At 36.4% G+C, this 27,874-nt stretch overlaps 3 protein-coding genes across 10 annotated transcripts; all 3 read right to left on the reverse strand.

Moving 5' to 3' along the window:
• Positions 1 to 467: 467 nt before the first annotated feature.
• On the reverse strand, positions 468 to 6,367 carry LOC140792513 (polyadenylate-binding protein-interacting protein 9-like). The gene is made up of 10 exons (XM_073143562.1): positions 5,609 to 6,367; positions 5,284 to 5,394; positions 5,070 to 5,114; positions 4,079 to 4,151; positions 3,875 to 3,987; positions 3,685 to 3,744; positions 3,416 to 3,463; positions 3,249 to 3,317; positions 1,008 to 1,069; positions 468 to 913 (listed from the first exon to the last, which is right to left on the reverse strand). The coding sequence occupies exons 1-10, from the start codon at positions 5,912 to 5,914 to the stop codon at positions 856 to 858; spliced, it is 945 nt and encodes a 314-aa protein (XP_072999663.1). The 5' UTR covers positions 5,915 to 6,367; the 3' UTR covers positions 468 to 855.
• Positions 6,368 to 11,302: 4,935 nt separating this feature from the next.
• LOC140792316 (mitogen-activated protein kinase 1) lies at positions 11,303 to 16,208 on the reverse strand. The gene is made up of 6 exons (XM_073143236.1): positions 15,794 to 16,208; positions 15,580 to 15,709; positions 14,050 to 14,187; positions 12,670 to 13,002; positions 12,079 to 12,259; positions 11,303 to 11,759 (listed from the first exon to the last, which is right to left on the reverse strand). Exons 1-6 carry the CDS (start codon positions 16,015 to 16,017, stop codon positions 11,590 to 11,592), a joined length of 1,176 nt encoding a protein of 391 aa, XP_072999337.1. The 5' UTR covers positions 16,018 to 16,208; the 3' UTR covers positions 11,303 to 11,589.
• Positions 16,209 to 17,534: 1,326 nt separating this feature from the next.
• On the reverse strand, positions 17,535 to 27,568 carry LOC140793001 (uncharacterized). 8 transcript variants are annotated; one of them, XM_073144302.1, is made up of 15 exons: positions 27,371 to 27,567; positions 25,532 to 25,628; positions 24,632 to 24,759; positions 24,326 to 24,473; positions 24,005 to 24,105; positions 23,540 to 23,623; positions 23,412 to 23,460; positions 23,217 to 23,308; positions 22,682 to 22,823; positions 22,418 to 22,494; positions 21,027 to 22,345; positions 19,365 to 19,487; positions 18,997 to 19,255; positions 18,730 to 18,827; positions 17,535 to 17,907 (listed from the first exon to the last, which is right to left on the reverse strand). In XM_073144302.1, the coding sequence occupies exons 2-13, from the start codon at positions 25,622 to 25,624 to the stop codon at positions 19,011 to 19,013; spliced, it is 2,601 nt and encodes an 866-aa protein (XP_073000403.1). In that variant the 5' UTR covers positions 25,625 to 25,628; positions 27,371 to 27,567; the 3' UTR covers positions 17,535 to 17,907; positions 18,730 to 18,827; positions 18,997 to 19,010. The 8 variants fall into 8 exon arrangements, with proteins under 8 accessions (XP_073000403.1, XP_073000406.1, XP_073000407.1 ...); XM_073144305.1 differs by having other exon boundaries at positions 18,997 to 19,249; positions 27,371 to 27,566; XM_073144306.1 differs by having other exon boundaries at positions 18,730 to 19,255; positions 21,027 to 22,339; positions 27,371 to 27,568.
• Between the last annotated feature and the right edge of the window lie 306 nt (positions 27,569 to 27,874).

Raw genomic sequence — 27,874 nt, forward strand, 5'->3', positions numbered from 1 at the left:
CCATCTATTTTAATAAAAATAAAATAAAATAGATATTATTTGGTCAAAAACTCTAAAAACTAATGGCGTGTCTCTAAGTTGGTGGTCAAATGGCCTGTGTAAACTCTAGAGCGTAATCATTGTATAAGAAAGGTATTCCATCTTATAGCAAAGTTTTTTTTCCCAGGAATAATGGGCAACGGGTGGTTATGAGGTCAAAAAGAGAGAAATTACAAAGTTAAAGATTACTGAGAGAAAAAAGAAAGAAAAAGAAATAAAAATAAAAGGAGGGATAATAGGACTCTCACTTGTCGAGATGAGAGCTTTAATTTGAGCTTTAATTTTTTTTTTTTTCCTAACCTTCTGATACGTCTTGACTTCTATGCAGAGTTAAAGACTTCATTATATAATGATCGTTAATTAAAAAAGTTGGCAATTTTGTTGTTGTTGAAGTCTATTATATTGCAGACTAACCATGAACTACAACATTAAAGAGATTTAAACGGTAGATCGTATACAGAGAGAAACAAATACAATCATGTGTTGAGACACCAAGTCAGTTTGCTTAGTCGTCCAATCAAAAGTTCAGTTAAAGGTAATGACATAAACTGTCAGATAAATAAGAAAAGCCACAGAGTGTTACTGTTGGCTACCAAGGTTGTTTCATAGTTCCGTCTCCATCCAAAGGGAAGAAATAAAAAACAACGAGAAGGGTTCTCATTTAAAGATTAAAGCCTGCTGAAATGTGTCAAGTTGGGTTTTAGAAAATTCTCTCTGCTGGTAAAGAAGTCATGCAAAATGCATAATGATTTACCAGCCATCTGGAAGATGTCTCGGATGCACTTTTACCATAAGGGCAGTTTAGTTGAACCAGAGTCAGTGAGATGTTGCTCGAGGAAACCGTGGTCTCACCGGAGTCTTTGAAGGACTCACCCTGAACAAGCCACAAAGGCATTATTAGCATTATAAGCATTATAGAGATTGTCACGATTTCACATGCATTGAGGAACAAAAGATAGAGGGCATGCCTGACAGGAAGACCAGCCAAAAACATGCCGCTACAATTCAGAGCAACGATAGCACTTTCTGCCTGTCATTTTTCATAGATAAAAAGAAAAAGGAAAGTGAAAATCTGCAAATGATGCATGACACAAAGTAAGATACAAGTAGAATCTTAAAAATGAACCTTCCAGTTCAGTCCATGAGTATCAACTTTGATGAAGTTGCAAGAGTGGAAGGGAATTAAATGTTATGGACCAAGGTTTCCAATATAGTTCATGAATATAATCACGATGATCAACTTTAATGAAGTTGCAACAGTGGCAAGAAATTGAATGTCAAAGATGACTAAAGACACAAGCCATATGCATATATATATATATATATATATATATATATATATATATATATATATATATATATATAATTGTAGGAGCATCTTGTTGCCCCTATGCCAAATTCTAGGAGCTACTTAATTGTGTAGGTGGATTGATCAAATATCTTCATAGTTAAGCTCAAACTACAGCAACTGGGTTTCAACTCTTATGCACTTCTAGTACTCGAGAAAAGATGAATTGCTAGCAAAAGAGCTTAAATATATCAAGGGAAACAATGATAGCTGGAACTGCAAAGGACCTCCCCAATATGGTACAGACATCGCAAAGAGAATTTAGATGAGAACTCATGAACTATAATGGTCCTGTTGGAAGGACATGCACAATTCAGAAGGTGGACCTTTGAGGATTCATAATGAAGAAAAACATTCTGCATAACAATGACAAATATGAGGAGACAAGCTTTGGATATGCCAAAAGTATAAAATGTCTTATGAACATGACAGAGGCAAAGTGGTCCCTAGTAGGACACAAACTGGCCTTTTGCTGGGCATCAAGGACTACGGCTAGAAATACCCTGTACAAAACCTGTTATATTAGATGACTAAGGAGTTTTCGAATGTAGCACCACAAAAAAATATGGCAATATATTCAAACCCAAGGTGACAAGAAAGAGATGACCTTTGAGGATTCATAATGAAGAAAAATATTCTGCATAACAATGACAAATATGAGGACGCAAGCTTTGGATATGCCAAAAGTATAAAATGTCTTATGAACATGACAGAGGCAAAGTGATCCCTAGTAGGACACAAACTAGCCTTTTGCCGGGCATCAAGGACTACAGCTAGAAATACTCTGTACAAGCCTGTTATATTAGATGACTAAGGAACTTTCGAATGTAGCACCACAAAAAAGTACGGCAATATATTCAAACCCAAGGTGACAAGAAAGAGATGACTATTTTACACTTGTAGGTTACATGCAGATTATCTCATAGCAGTATTCTAGTAAGGATGCAGTAGCTGTCTACCAATCTGCGAACAACTTTTCATGCTTACAGAAATTTACCTTTAGATTTCTAAAGGACTTCAAATCTGAATGCAGGGAGAAAGAAAGGAAATCTTCACAATGCAAGTGCAATGATACTATTAACTGAAACTCTTGCCATGGAATGCAGGCAGCTGTTGATATGCATGATGATTTTTTATTGCTTGCGGCTTGTGCATGTAGAAAGGTTAACATGGTGGCAGATCAGCACTGCCACTGTGATGGCTACTGTCTGTCATGGTTCTTATTGACTTGAGAGCTGCTCCTTATGTACATACATCTCTTAGGTACCTTTTCAGAGTGAACATTGTAGTATATAATACTGTGCAAGATGTAGGATGAAATTACTTATAATTGCTTGACCTAGTGAAAAACTGACCATCTCTGTTAGATCATAAATGAATGGAGTAAGCGGGAAATTTCGGGTACCTACTAAATATGCTAAAAGGTATGAACTTGCTCTGGAAGTTCCTATTTAATGGTATCAAGCAATGGAACATGATAAAATAGATATCCAAGAATTCTGCAGCATCTCCTTTTGACCCAATGAAATGATTGAAATAATTTAGCAAATGCACAAGGGAAAAACCTTCATACAAATTACATCAAAAAATACATACAACTGGAGAGACATTGAAGAAGCTTAAAGACAATCACTAACTGAAAAAAGGAAATTTAAAAAAAATGGCAGAAAGTATAAGCAAAGAGATCTGCAGAGCTAGGAGGAGATAAAGAAATGAATGTTGGGATTATGATGCAGAGAAAAATAAAATTCTCTAATAAAACAACCATAAGCTATTAACTACCAATAAACAGCTGAAAAATTAAGATCATAGTTTAATCTCTGAAATTTAACCATGGAAACAGCAAGTCATTAATGCTCACTTGAACAAACTCAACGAAGGCAATGCGTGTGGAGTGCACACTATCACCTAGAAGCCTCAAACGAGACACCTGAAATAGAAATTTTACTTGATATTGAAGAAACCAAAGAAGAGTAATATATCTTACACAATATGTTGAAAAGTAATCGAATGAAGTAGTTGTCTGACCTCACCACAGAGTGTTTCAAAGAAATTCTTCACATCTGTTTGAGTAACCTAGACAAGCAGGTAAAGGATGTCAGAGTATCACCAACCACTTAATCACCAGGTAATGAAACATCACCTGATCTATTCAAGTTTATTAGAAATGAAACTATAATTGCAGGAAATAGAACTTGCCCAGGTAAAGTAAAAATATAAGCTAGTTACATGCGAAAAATAAATATTATGTGCAATTTTCAGATTACAGACAGTAAAATAGTGCAGAATATAGCTACCTTCTTATCTATGTTTGTACAATAAACCGTCCTTACAACCATTTCCTTTTCGTTCTCTGACTGTATCAAGTTGCAACAGTTAGAAATATAGAAATCAAAATGTATTAGTTGAATAAAAAAGCAGCAATAGCACAAACAATAAGATGTAAACTAAAAAAAGGATAAGTATGGTTGTGTTATTCCAACTGACCCGTGGAAGGAACTTAGGATTCACAGGCAAGATTGCAGTCTTTGAGGGCAAGACTCTAACAGGATAGAAGCCAAGCATGGTGCCACCAAGATTTAGTGCTGCCCTTGCGCCATCTATTAGGAAAATAAACCACAAATTTATGGTTTAGAAGATACATGAAAACCCCAAATTCTGCATATCTATTAATACGGCTACAAAACTTACCTTCATCAGAAAACTCAATAAATGCAAACCGTAGAACTGAGTGAGGATCACCACAAACCCGACAATCTACAACCTTTAGGGGGAAAAAAGAGGGAAATAATGTCAAACAAGAATGGTTAATTAGCTCTTTAAAATTAAATTGATTAAAGTTGGTAGGTCAATCAACATTTTCATCTCTAACAATAACACGAATTATGTCAACACAAGCTTCAACTAACAACAGTAACTAATATACTCGGAAACACTAGGCCCCTCTAACCAATATTGGACGTCACTCTTGCATTGACAGATGTCTAAAACTCCAAAAGTATCGCTTTGCTTATAGAGTTCAATGAACCCAAAAAAGTCAAGTTTGGTGATTTTTGTTTCAATAGTTCCACTTAAATGCTCTTGTATATTTTGGACATAGTCTAATTTTAAATATCTAGGCTTACTCTGTAAAATGCTGGATAGAAGTCTAATCTGCGTATGAACAAGAACCAAACAGAGGCAAAGCTCCAAAAAGCTCTAATTCAATAAGCAAATACGACAAAAACCTAAAAGTACAGAACAATTACTATCCTCTGCATTCGGATTCACTGTCTCATCCTCAACATAAGAGGTGTGGCACGTTCCAACAAAAGATAGGAACAAGGGGAATCCCCAATAAACATTGATTAAATTATGCGCTATACCTGAAATTTGGCGAACGTTTACGGAGACACTTGTCAGTGACGATCCAAGAGAAGATTACATCTAGAAAGTAAAAAAGGTGAATGATCTTTTACATAATGAATGCTTTTTTATTCATGGCAAGCTTATAAAAACAATTTAGATCTTACAAGAATGAACTATACCAACTGAAACTAAACTAATAACCATATAAATTATATTGCTAAGAAAGGCAAAAACAGTCAGACCATTAGTCCATCCTATTATCATTAATTCAAGATAGATGCATTATATAGAATATACCAAATATAATATCTGAGTTGCAATGTAAGAAACTTACTTGCCCACAGGTAGCAAATATCTCAGCAAGCTTCTCTTCAGTCACCTGATATTTATTGATCAATGGATTAGAGAAGCACACTTTGTGAACAAATAATCTGAACAGCGTAGAGCAAACTTTGTAAACTCATGTAGGAAAGTATAGATTCAAGACAGCAACAGAAAGATAAGCAGACAATTGAAAAGAAATTTTCTTATCAGTAGAGTAGGCTCACATGCTGATCAATGTCAGAAACATATACAGTCCGCCGAATGCTATCTTCCCTCTCAGCTCTTCGAGCTCTCTCATTTATCCTCCTCTTTCCCTGGTTGTAACCATTCCTCCTCTGCACAACAAATCCAGCATGCATGATCTTAGCCATCAATAACACACAATAGATTAAACTCTTAAAAGAAACTTGGACAACAAATTTAATGAGAACACGAAGGATCACAATTCCTATTGATATGATCTGAACATCTAAAACAAGGGAAAAATAAAAATAAAAATCAAATTTTGAACCCATCAATACAAAAAGAAAAGAAGAAGAGGACAATTACTCTGCGATTCTGCTGACTGTTCGTCGATCCGTCGCTGCTGGAATCTCTATTACCAACATCACCAATTTGATAACTATTGTTGTAATCAGTCGACGCCACAAAGATGGGCGCATCAGCCGAGAGCCCTCCATTTGGCTTCTTGGTTGGGTAGAACTCCTTCGCCGATGGATTCAGCTTAGAAAGCAAGTCCACCAGCTTCCTCACGTCGCGATGGTACTCCGCTTCCTTGGCCGCCGCCGCCGCCTCGTTCTGGCGGTGGATGAACTGGTCCTCCGATCCGATCGCGTTCTCCGCCACCGCAGCCATTTCCCTTTGCGGAAACAAGAAACCCAAGACCGAATTCTCACCAAATTTCACCGAATTCGATCGGAAACGAGCTAAAGATGGCAAATTTAGCAGTGCACGATTCCTCCCTGCATCACTCTCCCACTCAATCGTCTCTTTCTCTATCTTCTAAGGGCTAATTTTAGAAGGAGAATGGGGAGGAGATGGGAATTTGAGAGAGAGAGAGAGAGAGAGAGAGGGAGAGAAAAAGGCGTGATGAACCGAAAAAGGAGAAGGGATTCGATCGCTATCGGCGTGTTGGTTATAAATAGCAAGGCATTTTTACAAGTTGCTGCCTTTAATTTAGTTTTCTAAGAAGAAAAAAAAAACTCGGGATTCTTTTTTATTTCTTATCCTCCCTCCTCCTTTAGCTTTATTTGTTGAAGAGCGAGCAGGAGAAATGCGGAACAACGGAAGAAAAGTAATGGGCAGAGCGAGAGGGATGGATTTTAGAATAAACATAAATATTTTTTGTGCAAAATAAAAGAAAAAAAAATACCCTTGGGGAAAGGTTGAAAATGTTTCCTAAAGTTATGATTACTAAACTAAAAAGTTTGTGCGTGAGTTGAAAAAAGTTGGGTTGGATCGTGTCAAAGGCTCTTCCAATGATTTCCGCTTTTATTCTTATCATCACTAATTTCTATACAATATATATATATATATATATATATTTCATTTATGCATGATGAAATCGTAATTACCAGATCAATTTGGGTATAATTTGAGAAAATTTCCAAAGTAGGACGAGTTAGGAGAGGTGGGCCACGCGGAGGTAAAGGTAGTTGCTACGTTACAATTCATTATTTTTTTGGGAACACATGGATGAATTGAACGTTGAAACGGACGGCTAACATTAAGCTTCGCGAATCACGTCAACAACTTTGATCGACGGCCGTCATGCAATCGTTTTGGAAAGGGTGGACGAAGAGAAGCGTGGGAGGTGGGCTTTAGATTTCAAAGTCGCATTCGTTTACTCGTTCAAAGTTTGTTCCTAAGATTGCCTGCCTCATGGCTGCCGTTTGAAAGGCTAGGCTAAATTTGCATTAGAAATATTCCATCGAATTCTTACGAAAGCGATCCATATTTTTGTAGCGTTGATCGTTTTTTTTTTCTCTCTCTCTCTCTCTCTCTTCAATTTTGACGTCAGATGAGGTGTTTCTTGCAAAAAGAGACAAAAGAGGCCCCATACATAAAAAAAAGAAGTGAAAACTTGAGGGGCCATTTTGAAAATTCCTCTCTGTGAATTGTGCAGTCCAAGGAAAAGCACTTGTTGGAGTCTGGGGGGAGATAGAGCTCATCCAGACAGTAAATGGTATCAGTTTCCATGGAAGATTCCTTATCTGACTGTTAGCATAAAAGTGAATAGCATTAATTGCATGGAAAAGAAGTGAAGCTTCTCTTCTACAAGAATAAGAGTGTCACTGCTGTAGATTAAACATCTGATAAGTATAAACATATATAACAAAACATTGAACGAGATTAGAGAGGAAGCTTAGAGTTATTGACCAAAATAGCTCTCTTTCGTATTATCTAACTACTGTAGCCCTAGGTAAAATCCTGAAAAGTTCAGCTTACCTTTAAAGAAAAATGTCTGAAAAGTTTGTTTCATAAAATGCTCAACACTTCAGCGTTTAATGTTTAAAAAAATATTGAAAAGATGAATGTTTTATATGAAAGAATAGGAACAAAATTTTAAGTAAATTAGGAGGAGCTACAATCTTTTTTTTTATGATTCTGAGTGCAGTTAGCTTTGAAAAATTATTTTATTATTTCAATTTATAGAATTCTTCTATATCTTCGCAACAATAAATTTTATAACTAAAATGAATAGTTGAACACAAAATTATGACATTATAAATTTTTTCTTTATATTTATATTTTTATCTTTCTTATTTAGTATTTTTAATAATAAAATGCTTAGTTTTTTTAGTGTTTTATGTATTATTTTTTTCTAATAAAATATTAAAATGTTCAACTTTTTTCCTTCCAAGTAAAACGTTTATCGAGGTAGATTAGGACAGGTAAAATGCTTCTCAGTTTAACGTTTTATTTAAAATTATAGTTAAATATATCTACTTTAATACTAAGTTTGCGGTGTAAATTATTTTAGTAAAAAAAATTAAAACGGTCTAGTTTGATAAAAAAAAACGCGGAAAACTTAGTACAAAAGGCTCGGTGTAATGATGACAAATAAAATTTCCATCAGCCAGTACTACTTATAATTGCAGACTAAAGTTAGAATATGACGAGCATAAAGTTTGAGAGGAAACTATCACAACCACAGGGAGCAAGATGAAAGTTAGAAAGTACCATAATTCTCTCAACCACTTCTGAGGTACACTTATGGAGGAAAGGAAGATCCAATGCCTCAATGAAGGGTCCTAGAGTTTCTACCAAGATTAAAGTGGTTATGGGTATCAAACAATCCTTGGAGTGCAGATGAAAAAAGAATTCAACCATATGAGCATTATGATATTAAGATTTACTGTGCTGCAGAACTACTAAAAGAATGATTAATAATAGACTATCAGGTCTGCCACTTTCTCCTATCAACCACATGATTAGTTTTCCACAAACATTGTATGTCATGAACAAATGCATTTAATATAACTTGACATCACATTATATTCATTATGTCAATGCACTTTTGCCCCCAATCCCAACCACAAAACCTACTCAATTGGCAAGTTCTTTATCTTCCAATAGTTGGAAACTATAATATAACAAGCCTTCAAAAGGAATCCAAATACAACCAACCCCATTTCTTATACTCCACACAATCTCGTTGGAATCTATATACCAAACTTATGTTCCCTCTCCTTGCCTTGCCATTGATTAGCCCATGTTTGCAAACTGTTTATTTTATACAAGCTAAGCTCCTGGAGTCCTCTTGCTATACCTTCCAACAACTCACCACACTCAAATGCCTTGAAGCTTCTCCTGCAACTTTCACCTTTTGGTATCGTCAGTGAAGCTCTTGATTGGTGTCTTCCTATTCCAGATGAAGTCCCTTGGACACAAAAGTCTTCTTTATGGGAGCCACACAGTACAAGTTTTGTTCTATTTTAAGGAATTTGAAAATAAAATACTGAAAGTCCATTGGATCGAATTTCTCATCTTCTTGAAACAATCACGAGAAGTGTTTATTATGATGTTGATGATCATATTTTTAAATGAGAATTGCCTGAAAATTTGTTAAAACAAAAATACCGGTCCTCTATAAACTCTACAAACTGTATAAAAAGAAAGGTCCAAGATATATTCTAAATACTAATAGATGCTTGATTGATTGAAGAGTGGATAATTGAGAATAAATAATGCAAAAAGATAACACAGATGAGAATAGAGACATATCATGATATGTTAGTTACTTATGTAAAAAAATATAGACTTGGAGCCATAAAGCAATGAGGAATTTGTTCTCTTGAAATCAAGTGTAAAGAGAACTGATTTTGGTTTTGCATATCTGCATTATTTGCAACTCCTTTTGTCCTGTTTGTCGCTTTTTGACCACTGAAAACTTTTAGTAATGTGAATCCATTGTATATGATGCAGGCCATCACAATCTTTAATAAGGATATCAGCATATTTTATGCATTAAATATTAACCAGTGAAAGATATCTATTATGTCCCTGCCATGAGGGGGGCCATCAATGATCTTTTCTTTTTTTGAGAAAAGAGGGGAACCATTAATGCTGAAGATAAGTTTGAGATTAAGAAATTAAGAGAGTAAAGATGAAGATGGATCCCCCCCCAAAAAAAAAAAAGGAAAGAGAGAAGAAGAAAATAAAATAAAAGAAAATGCAAAAAGGAGTCCCTGGTAAATGTGATCTTTAAAACTTTCTTATCTACTATCCAGAGATAGAATCACAGATTCGCCTTTAGTGTGGCTTGCTAACACATTTTCATAAATCACCAAAATGATAGAATAAAAAGGTATATTTAGGGAATAAATAGAGAATAACACAAGAATCTCAGGTTAGCTCAGCTGTCATTTCCTATACATGTTTAGACTATTCAGTTCGTCTTTGTCAATAATTAAGGCTCAGTTAGGACGAAAGAAACAGGACAGAGAAAAAGAGAGATAATATAGTTTCTTGTTTATATTCTTCTGAGCAGCATTAGTATCTTGTCAGGAAAAGAAGAAAAAAAATGGAAAACCCCAATTCTTAGTCTCAAAGGGACGGATTATTAGTCTACATGGATTATCTAATTCCGTTTTAGTAGTTTAGAGTTCAGAGTTTTTAATATTTGCATGACTTCCTATCTTTCTTATGATCTTAAACAATTTTCCATAATTATTAAAAGTGACCCAGTAAGCTCACTAGAAAAGCTGGTCAAGTATAACAACACTAACACAAAAATTATCAGATCTATCAAGATAAAGATATAATTTGCAAAATTAACGGCTCTTTGATGTAGCATACTGGAAATACAACAACCTAATAACATAATTTTATTTCTTCAGAGTTTTGAAAAAGCAAAGCATATTGTTTTCTTTTTAAAAAAAAATTCTTTTAAGAAAACTCTCTTAGTTTTCCTTCAAATGAGTTCCTCCTATAGGATGTTCCTCTGATATAATAGTAAGTTATAAATCTAGGAGATTTACATGAAATATCTTTAATTGGTTTATCATGAATACATACTTATCACCCATGAGACAGTTTAGACATCTGTGGACCAATAATAAAGGGAAAAGTAAGAAGAAAAGAGGAATTTCTTTGTATTTGTGAGAGTGGCACCATGACAAATGGATAAAGACAAGTAAGACATGATTTGACCTTAGATTTGAGAGGATGGTGCTGAATAGGTTTGTGAAGTCTTTACTCTGACAAACTAAAATAGGAGGGCCCAATTCACTATCTTGCTGAAATAGGAGAGCCTATCAGAAAGTTGCTAGTGTGGTACAGAGGTAAGCACTGCATACCAGTTTACCACACCTTGACAGGACAATGAAGTAATCAAAAGTTGACATCATGGATACAGCGTAAGCACTTCATACAGTCCAAGAAACGAAACCTATATCTTGAGTACCATAAAAATTCTACTCTATTTTCCAAGAACTGAAGGCAGGACAAGAACAAATCATGAGTTCACCAAAATGGTCTTGGGTGGATTCCATAAAACCTGCTTCAGAAAATGCGAATGTCAATCTATATGCATTTGTTACCAAATGCTCTTTTCAGGTGTTCTATTTACTCTAAGAGGAAGCATGATAACGAGTATCAATTCCCTGTGGAAGCCAACAACCCATTATAGAATGACAAGCAAAAGTAGGATTGTTATCATGGTCCAAGACTTTACCTTCACGACTCATTATGACTACTTGGCTAAGGTAGTTACTGTGATAGAGTTAAAGGTTGAGAAAATTTGCTGAAACTGTTGCCAGTTGATCTCCTTACGAAAGTTGAGAAATTTTTGACGAGTCATAGATAGTATGACACAAAAGCAGATGCACTCATACAATAATCACCTGATAATTAATCCAGCCCCTAGCCCTTTGCCTAATTGGATGATACAATTGGCCAAATAGACCAAAGGGTTTTAAAGAAGCAAATATTTACAGTGAGTAATCAGTAGTAGCCGCAAACATGAATCACATGAATTATGCTGATTGAAGGTGAAATGCTTTAACAACAATACCGTGTTACTCTTATCACTGGTACTCAGGGTTGAACGCAAGGGCCTCCTGGTAGATTAACTCTTTCATCTGCTCTTCTGAGAGAGCGTGCTGCTCAAAGTCAAAGCTGAAAGGCATCATGCAGACTGGTTCGTCATCCATGTCATGCAGTGATGCCAGGTATGGGTGTGCCAGGGCATCTTCAACTGCAAGAAAATGATGAGGGAATTTAGAGAACGTGAAAGCTATAACAGGAGAGTCGTAAGCAGGAAGACTGCATGCAAGATGCCGAGAAGACAATAGATCTATAATACACTGTCATGAACAGCATTCAAGTCTTACAATATGTAAATTAAGGGTGAGAGAGAGAGAGAGAGAGAGAGAGAGAGAGAGAGAGAGAGAGAGAGAGAGAGAGAGAGAGCCTCTCCAACCTATGTGGTCTTGGCTCAAAGTTATACCCTAGACTGGGATCTCAGCTAATCACATCAGTACAATAACAGGCATATGATATCAGAATAAACGCACCAGTTATTCTCAGTCTGGGATCAAATGTTAACATCTTCTCTACAAGATCAATAGCCACAGGGTGAACATGAGGAAACTTCTCAGGGAAGGACTGTCGTGCATGACGAGGAAGCTGGCGAATATATCTTCTTGCATTTTCATTTACAAAATCCAGATCAGCCTCATTTGGAGTGCCAACAAGCTGTATGGTAAAGCATAAATATCAAGGCTAAGACTGAATTAGCAGTCACATAATTATAACATATTATTGCATGACCAATAGTTGCAGTGGATTGTATTCTGCAACCAAATTAATTAATGTGCGATTGATATCAACTCATGATAGAATAATTGCATTAAATGTGCCATGGACATCAATTCATGATACAGTGCTTGCATTTGATGCTTGCAAATAATTGTATTAGGAGGCATGTAATATAGAATTATTATGATTCCAGGTCCTAAAAACTTGAAACCTCAAAGCTTTGTTCTATTTGAGTATCATCAAGAGGCCTTTCAAGAATCCAAAATTGTTGATGGCTTGATTCTCATTTGAAATCTGAAACTAGATATCAGAAAACAGAGAAAATTGTAGAAAAAAGGGGCTATCACCTCCATTAATAGACGTAGCTGATGCACATGGTCTTTTCCTGGAAATAAAGGCTTTCGATCCATCAGTTCCATAAAAATGCAGCCAACAGACCACACATCAATTGCCGCATTATATTCTGAAGAATTCAACAATAGTTCTGGCGCTCGATACCATCTTGTTACGACATATTCTGTCATGAAATCAGTTTCTGAGGTCGTACGAGCAAGCCCAAAGTCACAGATTTTTAAATCACAGTTAGCATTTAATAGAAGATTGCTTGGTTTCAAATCTCTGTGAAGGACATTTGCTGAATGTATATATTTTAATCCACGAAGGATCTGATAAAGGAAATACTGCAAAAAGAAAATATTAAAAGTGAATGAATAAGTACCTTCAAATTTATAACAAAAGAATTGGATACATGTATATGTACTAGAGGACAAGGCATTTACATAATGCAATAACAAACTTTCATACTCAAAATTTTACTGATCAAAAGTTTTGGCCATGAGAATGCTGGTCATGCTGACTATATACACAATAAAACAACTTGAAAGATACACCAGTCATTATCCTCGTTCAGAATCAGAAATTAACTTTCCAATATAAACATCTTCAAGTAAATTGGATACAATAAAGTTGCAGTTTACTCATATTAATGGAACCTGATGAGGCATAACATTTACTACAAACTCTTTCATGTGCCAAGAAAAACAAATACAGCTATGGATGATTCTTAAAAATCACAGCTGATCAGGACAAATGCTGATTCTACCTCTTCAGAGGACCAAGGACCCTGTGGTTTGTTCCAGTAGTATGCAACTTAACAAGTTCAACATAAAGCAACCTGGACAAGAACTGATGAGTTCACTGTCATCTCAATGTAAAGGTGTCCATAGGGACACAAAAGGAGCAAGCAGTATATTGCAAAAAATAGATTAGCTGACTTTGCTAGTTTAACTTTCACATGGTTCCCAATTCCAAATTTCCTACTATATGATCTTCTGAAGTTCTGTTCTAAATCAAGCTGGCCATTGACCTGCCTCACATGAAGCACCATAACTAGTTGATAATTAATATGCATTGGATACTGATTCAAGCCTTGATCAAAGCATCCACTAAAGCACTGTTAGTACTATTATAAATATAATTATCAATATAAGAAAATAATCTCATGGAGATCACTCTTCATTGCAATAGAATACAACTGAAGACCATAAATGGAAAGAAACGAGGTTGTGGTCTATATATATATGAAGGAATAGTGCTCAAGTACCATATTTTAATATATGTAGTTATGTACATACAGTGAAGACTGAAGAGTTGCATAAATCTCCAAGAGTGCATAAACTAATTAATAAAGAATACTCTTAATGTAGACAATGTTTGAACATAATGACCTGACAGTGTTCCTCAGATAAAGCTTGGTTTGAACGAATAATCTGATGGAGATCGGTGTCCAATAATTCATATGCAATATAGACATCATTAAATGCTTCCCGTATTGGAGGTGGTATTATGTCTCTAATTGCAACAACCTGCAATGCAGACACGTACAGACAGATCAGAAACCTAGATTTAGAATATCATCGTCTTGCATGAGACGTATGCACAAAGGTTGTTTATTTCACATAAAGGGAGAAGAAAAATAAAACCCAGCAAACATGTTAACAAATGTCATTACCACTGTTTATAACACAAAAAGAAAGAGTCTCCATTACCTCTCAGATTCTTGGAATGTACATCAGAACTATTAGGGAAGTACAGCTTTTACACCTCTTGGTTGGCAGTGCCTTTCAAAGTATTCCAGGATGAAATTATAAATGAGTGTGGATAATTTCTTCTGTGAGCAATACATTTCCTCTAGAATTACACCCTGTTTGGAAACCTCATGTCCTAGAGTTGATTGAAACTGAAATTCTAGTATTAGCAAATCTCTTGTTTGAAATGTCTTATGTCACAAAACTGAAATGAGTTGGAATTCTAGTTTTAACGCCTTGAAAAGCTTCTATCTTGTGTAAGAATTGTACTAATTTCCTGTTACCCATCTATCTCTATCTCACCCTTTCTCATGTCGAGAGTTTTTTCCTTGCCGCCAACATATTTCCTCCCCTCTCCTAGCCCAAGTGGCTAGGGGAGGGGAGTGGCTTCTCTCTTCCCCTTCGTTTCCTTTCCCTTTTATCTTCTTCTTTCAACTTACTACTATCTTTTCTCCATCTCCACCTTCTTTATCTATCTCGACTTCACTTCCATCATATGTTCCGTTCTCTCCTCCTCCTCACCCAACTTCGCTCACTCCACCGTGCTCCCCGCCCTCATCGCGCATACCAAGCCACCCTCACTGCTCCTTCCTCACCACCCTCACCGCATCAACTGCATCAACCTCCCTCCCTCTGGTGATAAGATGTTGGAGGTGGTTTTAGTCGCCGTCAGGGCACTATTTTCTTTTGCTTGTCTTCTCTTTAGTTTTCTGCAGGGGCCAAAGTTTCATGACGATCGTGATGAAGCTACAGTTAGTTGGCCATTGTGGTGTTATTTCATTTAAATCTTGTATGACCTTTGTGCTTGATGCGTAGTTCTTGACTTCTTTCTTGTTGTGCCAATAGTAGGGTTGTTTCAATATATCTCCCTTTCATCAGTGTAGCAAGCTCATAAGATCTGATTGGAATTAATGGATGTCTATGTACGGGTTTTTCATTAAAAAAAAGTACAAAGGTAATCCAAATATGCAATCTTTCCCCAATTGAAACACTGTATCTTAAGTGACTCCCGCAAATCTTCTCAATCATAACTAACGGACTATTATTAGATCACCACGAGTTACAATTGCCGTAAGAAACGCTCAGGATTCTACAAGGCTCTTCCTTCCACGATTAAGACCTCTAACACCGAACACTCATTTAAACGTGAGAGAGAACAAACTCACTAACATTTTCGTGATCCATGTGGCGAAGAATCTTTATCTCGCGCAGCGTCCTCTTCGCGTCAATCTTGTTATCGAAAGCATTCGCAATCTTCTTGATCGCCACCTGCTCCCCCGTCTCCGAATTCGACGCCGAGCTAAATCCACATCCAAAGAGAGCTTAGAGAGACGTATCCGAGACAGAAAGAAATAGATCAGAGAGAGAGAGAGAGAGAGTATACCAGACGATGCCATATGCGCCCTTTCCGATGGGCATAACAGGGGGGTTATACTTGCAGGTGATCTCAAATATGTTACCAAATATATTATACTGTATGAATCGCCCCCCGTGGCTAAGCGTCGCTTGTATGTTCTCCATCCCCGGCAACGGCGCGGCCTGCTGCTGGGGCGGATGCGCCGCCGCCTCCGCCATGTCGGTGTCGGACGGCTGCGCTCCGGCGTCCATATCCCTTTCGGATCTTTGAAAGGATTGGGGAAGAAAGCGAAAACCCTAGGAGATGGAAAGAGCGGAAGGCCGGCAGCGCGAGGAATCGAGGATTCGATGGTTTGCTCTTCTTTGCTCACCAATCCTGTAGAAACTAATATTAGAGATGTGACGTTATAATTATTGGAACCATATCTATTTGCTCCTCGTATATTATGAGACGCCCCCTTTCTCCAACAATAATGGACCAAAAAAATATACATACACAATGATGAGGTTCTAAAAGTGAATAATTTTTCTTTTCTTTCTGCTCTCCCACTCATTTTCTTTTGTCACCGTTCACTTATTAGTTATTCTTCTTCTTCTTCTTTTGCATTTCACCACCTACAATTTAACTTATTAACAAAGAAAATAAAATTTGCACGCATGGATGATACTGACGCATCGTACAGTAGGTATGTAGACTGGGATATATATATATATATATATATACATACGTTTTTTTCACGTGTATAATTACGAAGGCTGTAGACTGGGATGAGATGGAGGTTGGTGAAGAGGAGGAGGGAAAGAGAGATGAAGAGGTTTGGGGAAAAGAAAAGCTGACAGGGTGACAGCTAATAAAGCAAGTCCTTTTGTCCACTTAATCGAGTCAATAGATGGGTTCGTTTTTTGTTAGAGTAATTTGATGTACATCAGGATTCTCTGATGGTGAGAGCGTCCTGCTCTGTTCTTCTGTGCAAATAAATTACATCTATTATCCCAAGGTTTCATTAATAAAAATAATAGCGATAGAAACAAAATGAGATATATAATATTAATTTAGGATAGCAGGTCTCAAATATGAAAAATCCCAAACATATTGGCCCTACATGGGCAGTTGAAGACTTTTTATAATGTTTACTTCAACTGCTACACATGATGTGCAGCGAGTTTTAAGCTGAATGGTTGGAGCCAACTATAGAATGCCCGTTAGCATCTCTATATGGGTAGCAACAAAAGAAAATACTGCCTAACTCTTGAAGTGGTTAATTACATTTTAATCATTTAAGTATCACTCTTTGTATTATTTTCACTCCCTAAAGAAAAAAAAAACGGTAGAATATTGATGAGGTTTAATGATACATATAAATAGTCTACAAGATGTATCTGCCTATTTATTTTTTCTTAAAATAAATAGGCAGATAATTGTGGGGACAACCATTGTTTTATTGAACATCTTGTTCCATGTCTTTTCACTATTTTTCTCTCACAAAAGGAGTAAAACTTTTTCATTACTACTATCACATAACCCCACGGATTAATGCGATCTGTTGTATGGTATAGAAATTAGAAATACAATCCAAGTAAAAGTTAGGCATTTGCTAAAAGAGCACGTTTTTCTTGGTATTTATTCTGCTACAATGAACCGCCTACTTTTCACAACAAATACAAAAGAGCGAAAAAAATCCACGGGAAGACACCACTGGATGCCAACCCTCCTAAGAGTGAGCTTCCAAAGTCTAGGAGACTGTGGAAATAAGTGAACCAGACGCAGACAAGGAAAAGCTGGCAAACTAGCAAAATATCTGCAAAAGATTTACAAATTGTGTTCACCAAGGATCGAGATTTGCAACAGTAATAGGATCGCCATAGAAGCACTCAATTTTGTCAGAGTATGATGAAGTAAAGATACAAAAGGACAGACAAAGAGTTATATACGTCTTTAGACTCTTTGGAGTGGAAACTAAAAAAGTTTGAAAAGTACAATCATGCTACTTGTAAAATTAATCATGCTTTTGCCTGGCTAACTAGTAGGCATTCCATAGCATATGAGTTTCGTTGAGAAATTGGTTAACCCAACACGAGCCTCTTCAGTTGGAAGAGCAAAAAACTACCCCATTTTTCACTGGATGAATATGTTCCACCTACCTGCATGGAGAAAGGCACGTTTCATATATTAAGTCACAAAAGTGAGACAGGAGGTAAGGCACCAAAGAGTAAGTCAGTTGTCAACGTGACCCAAATTTAGAGTGAGATCGACATAATACACGGGCAATTAAATGGTTATATGTTCCTGCCAGCATACTAAATTAAAATTTAAACATGCAAACGATAGCAGGAAAAATTGTCTCAAGTATTATAATAAACTTTTCCTGCATGCAAAACAACATATGAGAGACCCTTTAACGGCATGGGCAATTCCAACTTTTTTTGATACTATACCACTGTGGCATAGCGCATTAGCTGCCAAATGGGATGCTAATTCAATATTTCTGTTGCCAATCTTCAGTCATGGATTAGGATGAAATATAATTCAAAATGAAAATTCAAAGATTAATGAACCATGAAGAATAATAGAAACAATTAAAACAAATATGCACCTAAAGCATGAAATGTTCAAAAATGAGGGGGGACTGTGGTGTTGAAAAACTAGATGAGTGGAATGTGGTCTGCATGAACTCAATGAAGCTGTTGATTCACTGAGGAAGCAAGAAATAAAACAACATTGTGAGGATCATCATTTACCTTATTAAATTAACAGGCTAATGAATAACAGAATCAGCTGACAGTTCAAATGAAAATTCAGAGTGATAAACCGGGAAACAAATATGCACTTAAATCATGAATTTCACAAATGAGGGTACTAGGTATTGAATAAGTAGATGAGTGCCATATAGTCTGCATGAACTCAATGAAGCTGTTGATTCAGTGAGTATGCAAGAAATAAACAATAGGAGGATCATCACTTACATGATCAAGTGTAACAGGCTAACGAATAACAGAATCAACTGACAGAAGTTCCCTGAACGCCACATTGCAGATAGTGCATGAACGAAAGATGTGATCCTCTGCAAAATAGGTTTAGGCCAGATGATGCGTGAAATAAGCCGCTAGAGAAATGATGTATACTGCTTGTAAGACTCCATCAGTCCATTACAGATGCAAGTGAGATTCCAGATGTCTACTGTTATTCAGAACTTCCTGAAAAAACAACATTTTTTCTGCAAAATAATTTACCTATTTTGAATTATCTATATTACTGAAGGTGCAGAGGGATATCCCTCTTCTGATCCAAACTGAAATGGTTTATCATTCTCAGAACAACTGTCTGAAGGGATGTTAAACTTTCCGTGAAACACTTTTGTTGACTGTGGTGGCTTTCCTCTAGAAAAAGTTAATGTTCTGTCATTAAAGTTATTGCTTCTGGAAATCCCTCCACCCGAAATTACAGGAAGGGAGCTTCCCAAAAACTCATATGGAGCAATAGACCCTGCAACTAGGAAACACAAAAGGTATCATTATGCTTGATTTCAATGCCTACTTTCTGCATCAAGCATGACTTATTAAATCATTGCTTATTATGTACAGCTACAGAAACAGCTGACCAGAATTTGTTAAGTCTGCAGATGACCCCTGCTGTTCAATTGCACGTTTAGGAAAGCCGGGAGAAGGCCTCAGTTGGGGAGTATTTCTGGATTGTGGAAGCATCACTACCCTTGAAAAAGAAGCTGCCAGAGCAACATTCAAAAAGGAAAGCTATCATTTTGTCATCTAAATAACAGGGAAGAAAGAATTTGCTTAGGTTGCTGATAGGATCTTGGAAGAATAAGCACATCAGAGGATTCAATGAACCTCAAAAAGAAAAAAAATTTAAAATAAAAGAGAGAGAATCAAAGAAAACAGATTCAAATTATGCCACAAACTTAATCCAAGTGTCAACCAGTGAATAATAGTATAGCTGAAAAATTCTTTGGGATCCTTCCTTTCTTCAAACGGAAGGAACAGAGATAGAATCAAATCGATTCCTGAAATGCCTTTTTGGATCTTCCTCAATGTCCCGGCTATTCACGGAACGTGAGAAGCAATCATCTGCTTCCAGAAGAAATCAAAAGTTGCTTCTTGTGGACTAAAAATGTAACATAAGCATAGAATAATGAAAACAGTGATGTGCTCAAATATTTATGCAGTTTATATATTCAGTTGACTGCAAGCTGAACAATATAACAGCAATATGTGGCCACAAGCTTCAGAGAAGGTTTAAATCTGATATATAGTATAAAGACCTCTACAAGTGATTCCAGTATTTCTTGAAACTTAGGCTTTCAGCATCATGATAACCTTTGTTGGTCATTTTTATGCATAGGGTATGGAGCAATAAATGAAGAATTGGCTACATGTTTTAGTGTTAACCACTTTTGGCCTTGATTACAAACTTATTCTACAACAATTAGCCATTTATCATCATCAAGTACGGAAATTTTTCCTATTTTCTCAAAGTCAAGTTCAATTCAAGCCCTTTATCATGTAACTGCTTCTTATGTTAGTCTGGATTATCAACGTTGCAGCCTTTACATATTCAAAATCACACCAAGTTACACCTTGAAGTACTAAAATTGAGTAAAGAAGGAATTTTCGGAATGAAAAACAACAGAGCATTATCTCCCCATTGTTTGAGGTTGGCAGCTATCTTCTCATCAATAGCTCTACCTTGGGTAACATAGACTCAGATAAAGAGAAGACTGAAATAATCTAGAAAGCAACAGAAGAGCATTAGGGAACAGAAAAGATGGAACTTGAATCTCAAAGAAAAACTCAATAAAAAATCAACCAGCCATTGACCTTCAGTGAATAAAATAATTAGAAAACCAAGTTAAATAGAAGAAAAGGATGGGGCCAGAATATTTGGAAAATCAGTACTGTAAATTAAAGTTCCACTCATGTGCAACACAGCAATAGAAAGACCATTTGCGGTTGAGAATCTAGAAATGTTTAAATCATAAGCTGATAAGCCTCTAAGAGGTGTGGTCATGTAGATAATATTTTTAATTCAATGTTCTCTAGCTTGCAAGATTTTTCATGAGATCTAAAACATTAGAAACTCAGGCATTCCAGTTTGAACTTTGAAGATGTGGGTGCACTAGTATTTTGCAGCATCAAAAGATCACATACTTCTAGGTAGTTATTTTCATTATTTAGCATTGAACAGTTTTCCTAGGCCATGATTGATCAGTTAAACAATAGACAAGAGATATTCAGAAATGAGATACCTGACAACACACTATCTTCTCTTCTTGAATCTGCATGCTGTTTGATCGATATACTGTTGATATCTCCTGAATCTACATTAGTTTCATCAAGAATAACAGCATCTTGAACATATTTCTCCAGTGAAATATTTTCATCAGTAAAATGATCCATGTCTTGACAGGCTTCTGTCATACAAAATGGGTCATTGTGGAATATTCCTTGTTCACCTTTACAAGGTTCAACACAAACAGATGAATATGATGAAAACTTGCTAATGCTGCGGGCTGTGGCAGTGCTACATGCATTAGAAGTATATGTGACTTTGGAGTTCCAATTGTCATAGCAGAAAAGAGTTCTTTTGCCATTAAACTTAGATGAATTGATCAATTTTGAATCTAAACAGTCATCAGACCAATCATCAGAGAGTGGCATATTTGAAGCTGATGTAGCACGGGGTAATTGATTCACTGTTGCAGCTTTCAGGTTTGATGAGGGCTGTGTGGAGATCATGCAATACTCTTCCGCAGAAATGTAAGTATCAGTAATGCTGTCCCAAGACTCAGACTCCTGATTGGTTCTGTTAGTAATAGAATTCAAAATAACAGCAGAAGGGACACTACTTTTGACTCTTGTATGATGAATGGAATCACTAAGATAAAGAGAAGAAACTTGCTGAATAAATTCATCAGATCTAGAACAGTCCAATGGATGTGTGGTCCCCCATACTGTAGCACCCTGATGAATAAGAGAAGATGATCTGCTTGTCATATTATTTTGCACTGTTTCTTTCTTAGTTTTCTCCAGACACTCAGAGAACCAATTGGTTTCACTATCTGACCTAACAGCATAAGAATCTGAAATGCAGGATGGAGCTGGTTCTACTGTTAAGCACTGAATTGGAATAGTTGGTGACGGAACAGATACTTGTTGATTGAACTTATCAGAACCAGAAGAATAAAGAAATTCTACCATTCTGTCAGCCAAATCATCAATATACGTAAGATAAGATAATTCACTGGCTGGATTGTTTACCACCACGTCATCTCCAAAGCATGCATTTAAATCTGGCACAGTTCTTTCTGAAAGGCCATCTTCACTGCGTGATTCTGGTAACAAAATACCCTCCGGAAGGTCTTTTGAAGGCCTCATTGTATCTCCTGATACCAGAGCTTGCTTGATAATGGGAGCTGCCTGCCCTGGTTGCACTGATGTTTGACCTCCAATAACAGTAGAAGACAATGAATAATTACTTGGCATGCTAGAATTGTAAATTGGTCCCGTGGTAACTGCACTAGCATCAAATGATGACCAGCCAGAGCTAAGGGTTGGATCCCTGATCCTAGAAAAGCAACAATTAAAGACATATATGATGTACAACAATTTCAAGGACATTAGCAAACAGAATATTTACCATGAAGCTGCTACAGACTGGGGAGCAGACTTCTTAGCATCACCATTTTGCAGTACTTTGCCACTAGATCTAGAACCCTTTATGACCAGAACAATCACATGCATTTATTGGTAAAATGAAAATTAAATTGCAGAAACGTATCAGAAGTGCTATGTACTGCAAGATTCCTATATTGCTCTTCCACAAACAAACACAACTAGAAATATAGAAAAGATCATGGCACCATGCACTTCAATCGCATTCAATACAAGTAGAATTTCTTACATGATCTAATGATTGGAGAGATGTGCCCTTAGTAATAGAACTACTTCCACAGCAGTCGCTAATTGGAATTGGAGGAGGTAAAGTACTTCCTGAGCGTTGTCGATAACTATTTGAAGCAGTTCCTGAAGATTGCTGAACCTTACTGTTTTTAAGGTGGAGACTGGAGAGTTAGTAACTTTCAGGTCATATTGTTTATTCAGCATGCTAATGTGACTCCACAAACACAACAAGAGTATCACAATAAAGAAAAACCAAATATTCTGAACAGCACATTCGTTTGTGAAATTATAAATAATGATCAGAGCAATGACAATTTAACCCATTTACAGTTGTCCTAGATTGCCCTGACTAGAGATGTGCGGAGAAACAAACAAATAAACTCATATTGCAAAGTTAAGTCATAGCTTCAAATTCAAAAAAACATTCAGATTTATATCCTAAAATCACTAATCATACCATGCATCTCTTACAGTAAACAGTGACCAAATATCCTACAGTTTCGGATGATTGTGCAAAACAAAGAAAGTTACGATACCTTGCGGACACTACAGCAACCTCATGCCTTGTGTATATATCTTCTTGTTTGACTAGACTATGTACATATAAACAGTTCGCATTTCTACATGGCTGGACCCAAAAGATTAGCAGGTGAAAAATGAACAGATAATCTTGGTCAAGTACTGTATAGAAAGGATGGGCGGACACAAGGCCTGACGAAGGTAGCACTCACCTTGTTGCTTAACAATGCACGACAGTACCTTGTAGTACCAAAGGAAGCTCTACAAGAAAAATATAAAAGGAAGTAAAGGAAATGAAATGCCCAAAAGAGAAAGGAAGAAAGATAAGGTTATAACTTACTTCAAAGGTCTACCACATAAAATGTAACCATTTATTGCTTGAATGCACCTAAGAGCTTCCACCTCCTTAGAAAACGTAACATATCTGGAATGGCCATGCAACAGTATTTTAAGAAGATAAATGAGAACATTAAAGAACCATAATATGCATGAATGTGAACTAAGATACATTAACATCAACCCACCACCTCAATTGAGTCCAATGGCAGTTGTCGTCTATATTATGATAATGGACAACTAAAGTTGTAATATATGTTGTTAGAAAAGGGTGACCAAAGAGTGATCAAGAAAGAGCTTGTATGGCCATTATAAGAAAATTTAATGGTTCCAACAGGGATTACAAGAAAAGGATAAAGGTGCCTTTTCGAATTTATACAAGTTCAGACTCAATGCTTGTGGTCAGCAATATAGAAGGCTATACATAACGACATGCAAACCCCTGCTCATTTAAGAATTAAATACATACACACAACATGAGTCCGGAAAATGCTGATTGGCTCCAACTTTGCCGATAAGAACCTTCACAATTTTGCCATACTGTCCCAGATATTCTTTCTTCTTAAGTATCTGCGTAAAGAATAACAGATTATTAATATCTGTATCTAATATTACTTTATCATGAAAATTGAAAACTGTAAATGATTATTTCTACTGTATGCAGCATGGCACATTGATAGCTCCTCAAGAAAATACCGTGAAGGTGTGAACTTCATAATAAAGGAAATAACTGGCAGGTGAATATGTGAATAAAGAATAAAACAGTCACAATTATAGGGTGAGATTTTACCTCTTCATCAGCTATATTAACAGGTATACCAACAATATATACAAGATCCCGCCGAATAACACGAACAGTACTAAGATCTTTCTGTACATCCACCAATCTCAATGTTTCTTTTTGCAATTTATGCTTCTTTGAATTTAGTTGTCCCACCCTGCTCAAAAAGAATTTATAATTAACTAGAAGCATAGACTTCTCTGCAAAAAAGAAGCTAGACTAAAATAGCTAAATTATCAATGATTTGCTGAGACAGAACTTCTACCGCAAACATTAAAAGAAGAAATAATAGATCTCAATAAAAGCTGCACATGCCTCTCAATGCTGATTGCTTTCCCCAATATCCTGTCCTTGTCATAGGGAGCACGGCATGCAGGACACAACCCGTCTTTGTCATCCTTCTCAGCCATAGTCATTATATTATGCCAACACCAAACGCATATCTACCAGGTAATTTAGAAGCAAAATGCTATAAGATGACAGAAAACACAAAGCCTTCAAGTATACTTAACGACCAGCATACATATCACTTCTAAATGTTCTAACAAGTAACAACAAATTGTCATGTGTTTTCCCTTGACTCTTGCAGTTGGAATTTGAAAATGGGAGCAAATCTACAAAAAAAAAGGTAACAATACGATTCATACTAAAGTTCTACGAGGGTTTTTGAACATGAAAAATGAGGATCAAATTACAGAAACAGGTACAAAGGACGCTGTCCAGTAAAAACTGATGCAGTCTAGCATATGAAATAATTGTAATGTCTAGTCAGAAAGGCATGATGACCTGCTTTGTCACTCTTTTACTACTGACATGGTGCTCTCTCTCTCTCCCTCTGTGTGTGTAGCTATACTGATGAATACACAGACACATACACAGATACAGGCGTGTGCAAATGTACATTTAGTTATTTTCAGTTTTTCACACAAACAGATATATGAATGTATAATTTATATACACATTGTACGTACATGTGCAAAAAAAGACATGTGAATACTCTTGTAGATAAATACTAACTTTTAGATTAGGAAAGTACTAGTTCATTCTACAAGTGATAAGTTACAAAAAAAAAGTTTGTACAGAAACCAGATTCATAAACAGAAGTAAAAATATTAACCAAATAAAGCAAATGATTCAGTAATTGATTAACAGAAAACTTGATATTTCAGTGAAGTGCAAACTACTTTCAAGTTACATTAAAAAGATTCTTTAAACCTCATATCTACATTGACAAGGCTTCAGCTGCTGATCTGTCTGATCCATCACCTCCATGCAAAGTGGGCACTTTTCCTTCCCTTGGTTACTCATGGTACTTCTAGCCAAAAATTTTAAAGACAAATAACATGATCAAAAGTTAGAACAAGACAAAGCACCTCTTCTGAGCTCCTAATCTCCTATAGGTAGACGACTTGACTGATCTAAGGAATCATGCAAAATAATCTATATAGAAAGATGGCACATAATAAAGTACCACATGCTTGTACAACATTCAACCTTGTACTTCCATTTTATTTTTTTGAAATAACTAATCTTCATCCTGTAAATGAACCTCGCTAAGTAAATTAGGAAAAGAAATTTTAAATTCTTTATATAAAGGATCATGAATAGATGATAATTGTGACATTAATAAAGATCATTAAAACTTTAGAAGGGTCGTGCACAATTAGGTAAGGAATGTCTATTAAGTATAAATATAAAAGTTGGAGAGCAGTTATAATAATGCCAAGCAATGACCTCAACCCAAAGAAGTAATCACTTAAAAGTTAAATCATCAATATGGAACTCGTATTATAATCTCAATATCCCAGTTGATAGTTATATTTTAAAAAGCTCAAATAATCATTTTAGATCTATATTTTGCATAAAGATGAATAAAGTGGGCCATCTTTCATAGCCATGAGAAGAATAATCAATTGAATTGCTAGTTTGCTGCTAGTCATTGGACAAACAATAGGAGGTCCACAAAATGTTCTTTTTTAGATACCTTGATGGCCTAATGTAATGGTGCTAGCAACCTGCCATATTTGAAGCTTCATATGCTGCCAATTTAGAAGGACCTAATATATGTAGTGGTACATTGAGAGTGAGTTACTTGTACTATCCTTTACATTCAAAATTACCAAGAGAAGACTTCCTCACTTAATCCATCCAAGATCAGAAGACGAACTGGGGACCATATATGAAGAACTATGCCTCATAATCAGGGACTCCAGGAAGTGTCATGGAAAATAATGTAAGCTTAAGTACTTCAAGATTGTTAAGTTGGCTTATTGGGAAAATCATTAAGAAGCATTGGGTTTAGCAGGTGACAATTCTACAAGATTTTCTTTTTATTCTTTTTTTCTGCATCTCAAACCATTTACAAGTTACACAGCAACTCTTCTTTTCATTTTTCCAACACAATTTTATTTCTCCAAAGCTTTCTCTCACTTTACAACCTTGGAAAAAGCATTACCACAAAAACAAATCGAGAAATAATGAGGAAATCAAAAATCCAAATCCAAATCCGGGATCTTCTAGAAAGCAAGATCTAACATCAATCCAGATAATTGTGTCGCTGAGTCCTGTTTTAGATGCTACATGATCTCCACCAGACCACCGCTAAATTTTCTATCTTTGGTGCTTTCACCAAATCAGCTGTTTCCAATATCCCACTTCTTTAGTCTGTCTCACGACAACAGGGTAAACGGTATACCTTATCCATTACGCCGTACCCTCTTCTTGCCTGCCTTCCACTAACAAAGCCCTAGTGGTAGGGATTCCCTTCGGCCATCAGAAAACAAGGAAACTAATACTAAAGGCACTCAAGAAGCCGACATAAAGCCTTAAATAACGTTATTCTGCCCCTTACTATACTCCAACCGCCTAAACACCAACGCCATTTTCACTACTCTGCAGAAATCGACCAAACATCCAATTCATTCGCCCAGAGAAGAGAAAAAAACCCACATTACGCCAAAGAAATCCTAAAAACAACTCAAAAGGTCGATAAGACACAAAGTAAAGCACTCGAACGACAAATCGAGAAGCTAAAGCAAGGTCTCTTGGGCTCACCTGAGAGTATACCTCGAAACCTAACCAGCACGAAAACGAAACCCCAAGGAGGAGGAGAAGTCTCCTTCCTTTCTCGTCTCCGGAGATGTTATTAAAGCCTAAACAGAGAGGCACTTGGCTTTCACTAGCAGCAGAGGGAGTGGTGGGTTGTCAAAAAGCACTGGCTTTACGGGGACGAGGCAGGCGGCAGCCTTCCATTTTGGCACCTGGGGGATTTCGTATTTATAGAAAGTGGCGACCCCCTCATTTCTTTCGCATTGGGTTCTCGTACGCCAAGTGGGCCCGTCGGTTTCCTTGTTTTTTCAAGTTCTTTTCATTTTACACCCCATATTATGTACTTATTTTATTTTACGCCCCATATCTTCTCTCTTTCTAATTCAACCCTTGTTTTTTATTAGATCTTTACTAAGGCGCAGGGATTGAATTAAAAATACTTAAAAGACAAGGAGACGACCGCAACGAACATGTTATACAGACTACAGAGCGGGAAATGAATCCGACCGA

This window comes from Typha latifolia, chromosome 7 (genome assembly GCF_019914945.1).
Source record: "Typha latifolia isolate L0001 chromosome 7, TyphaL0001v2, whole genome shotgun sequence".
In the NCBI taxonomy this organism is placed as follows: Eukaryota; Viridiplantae; Streptophyta; class Magnoliopsida; order Poales; family Typhaceae; genus Typha; species Typha latifolia.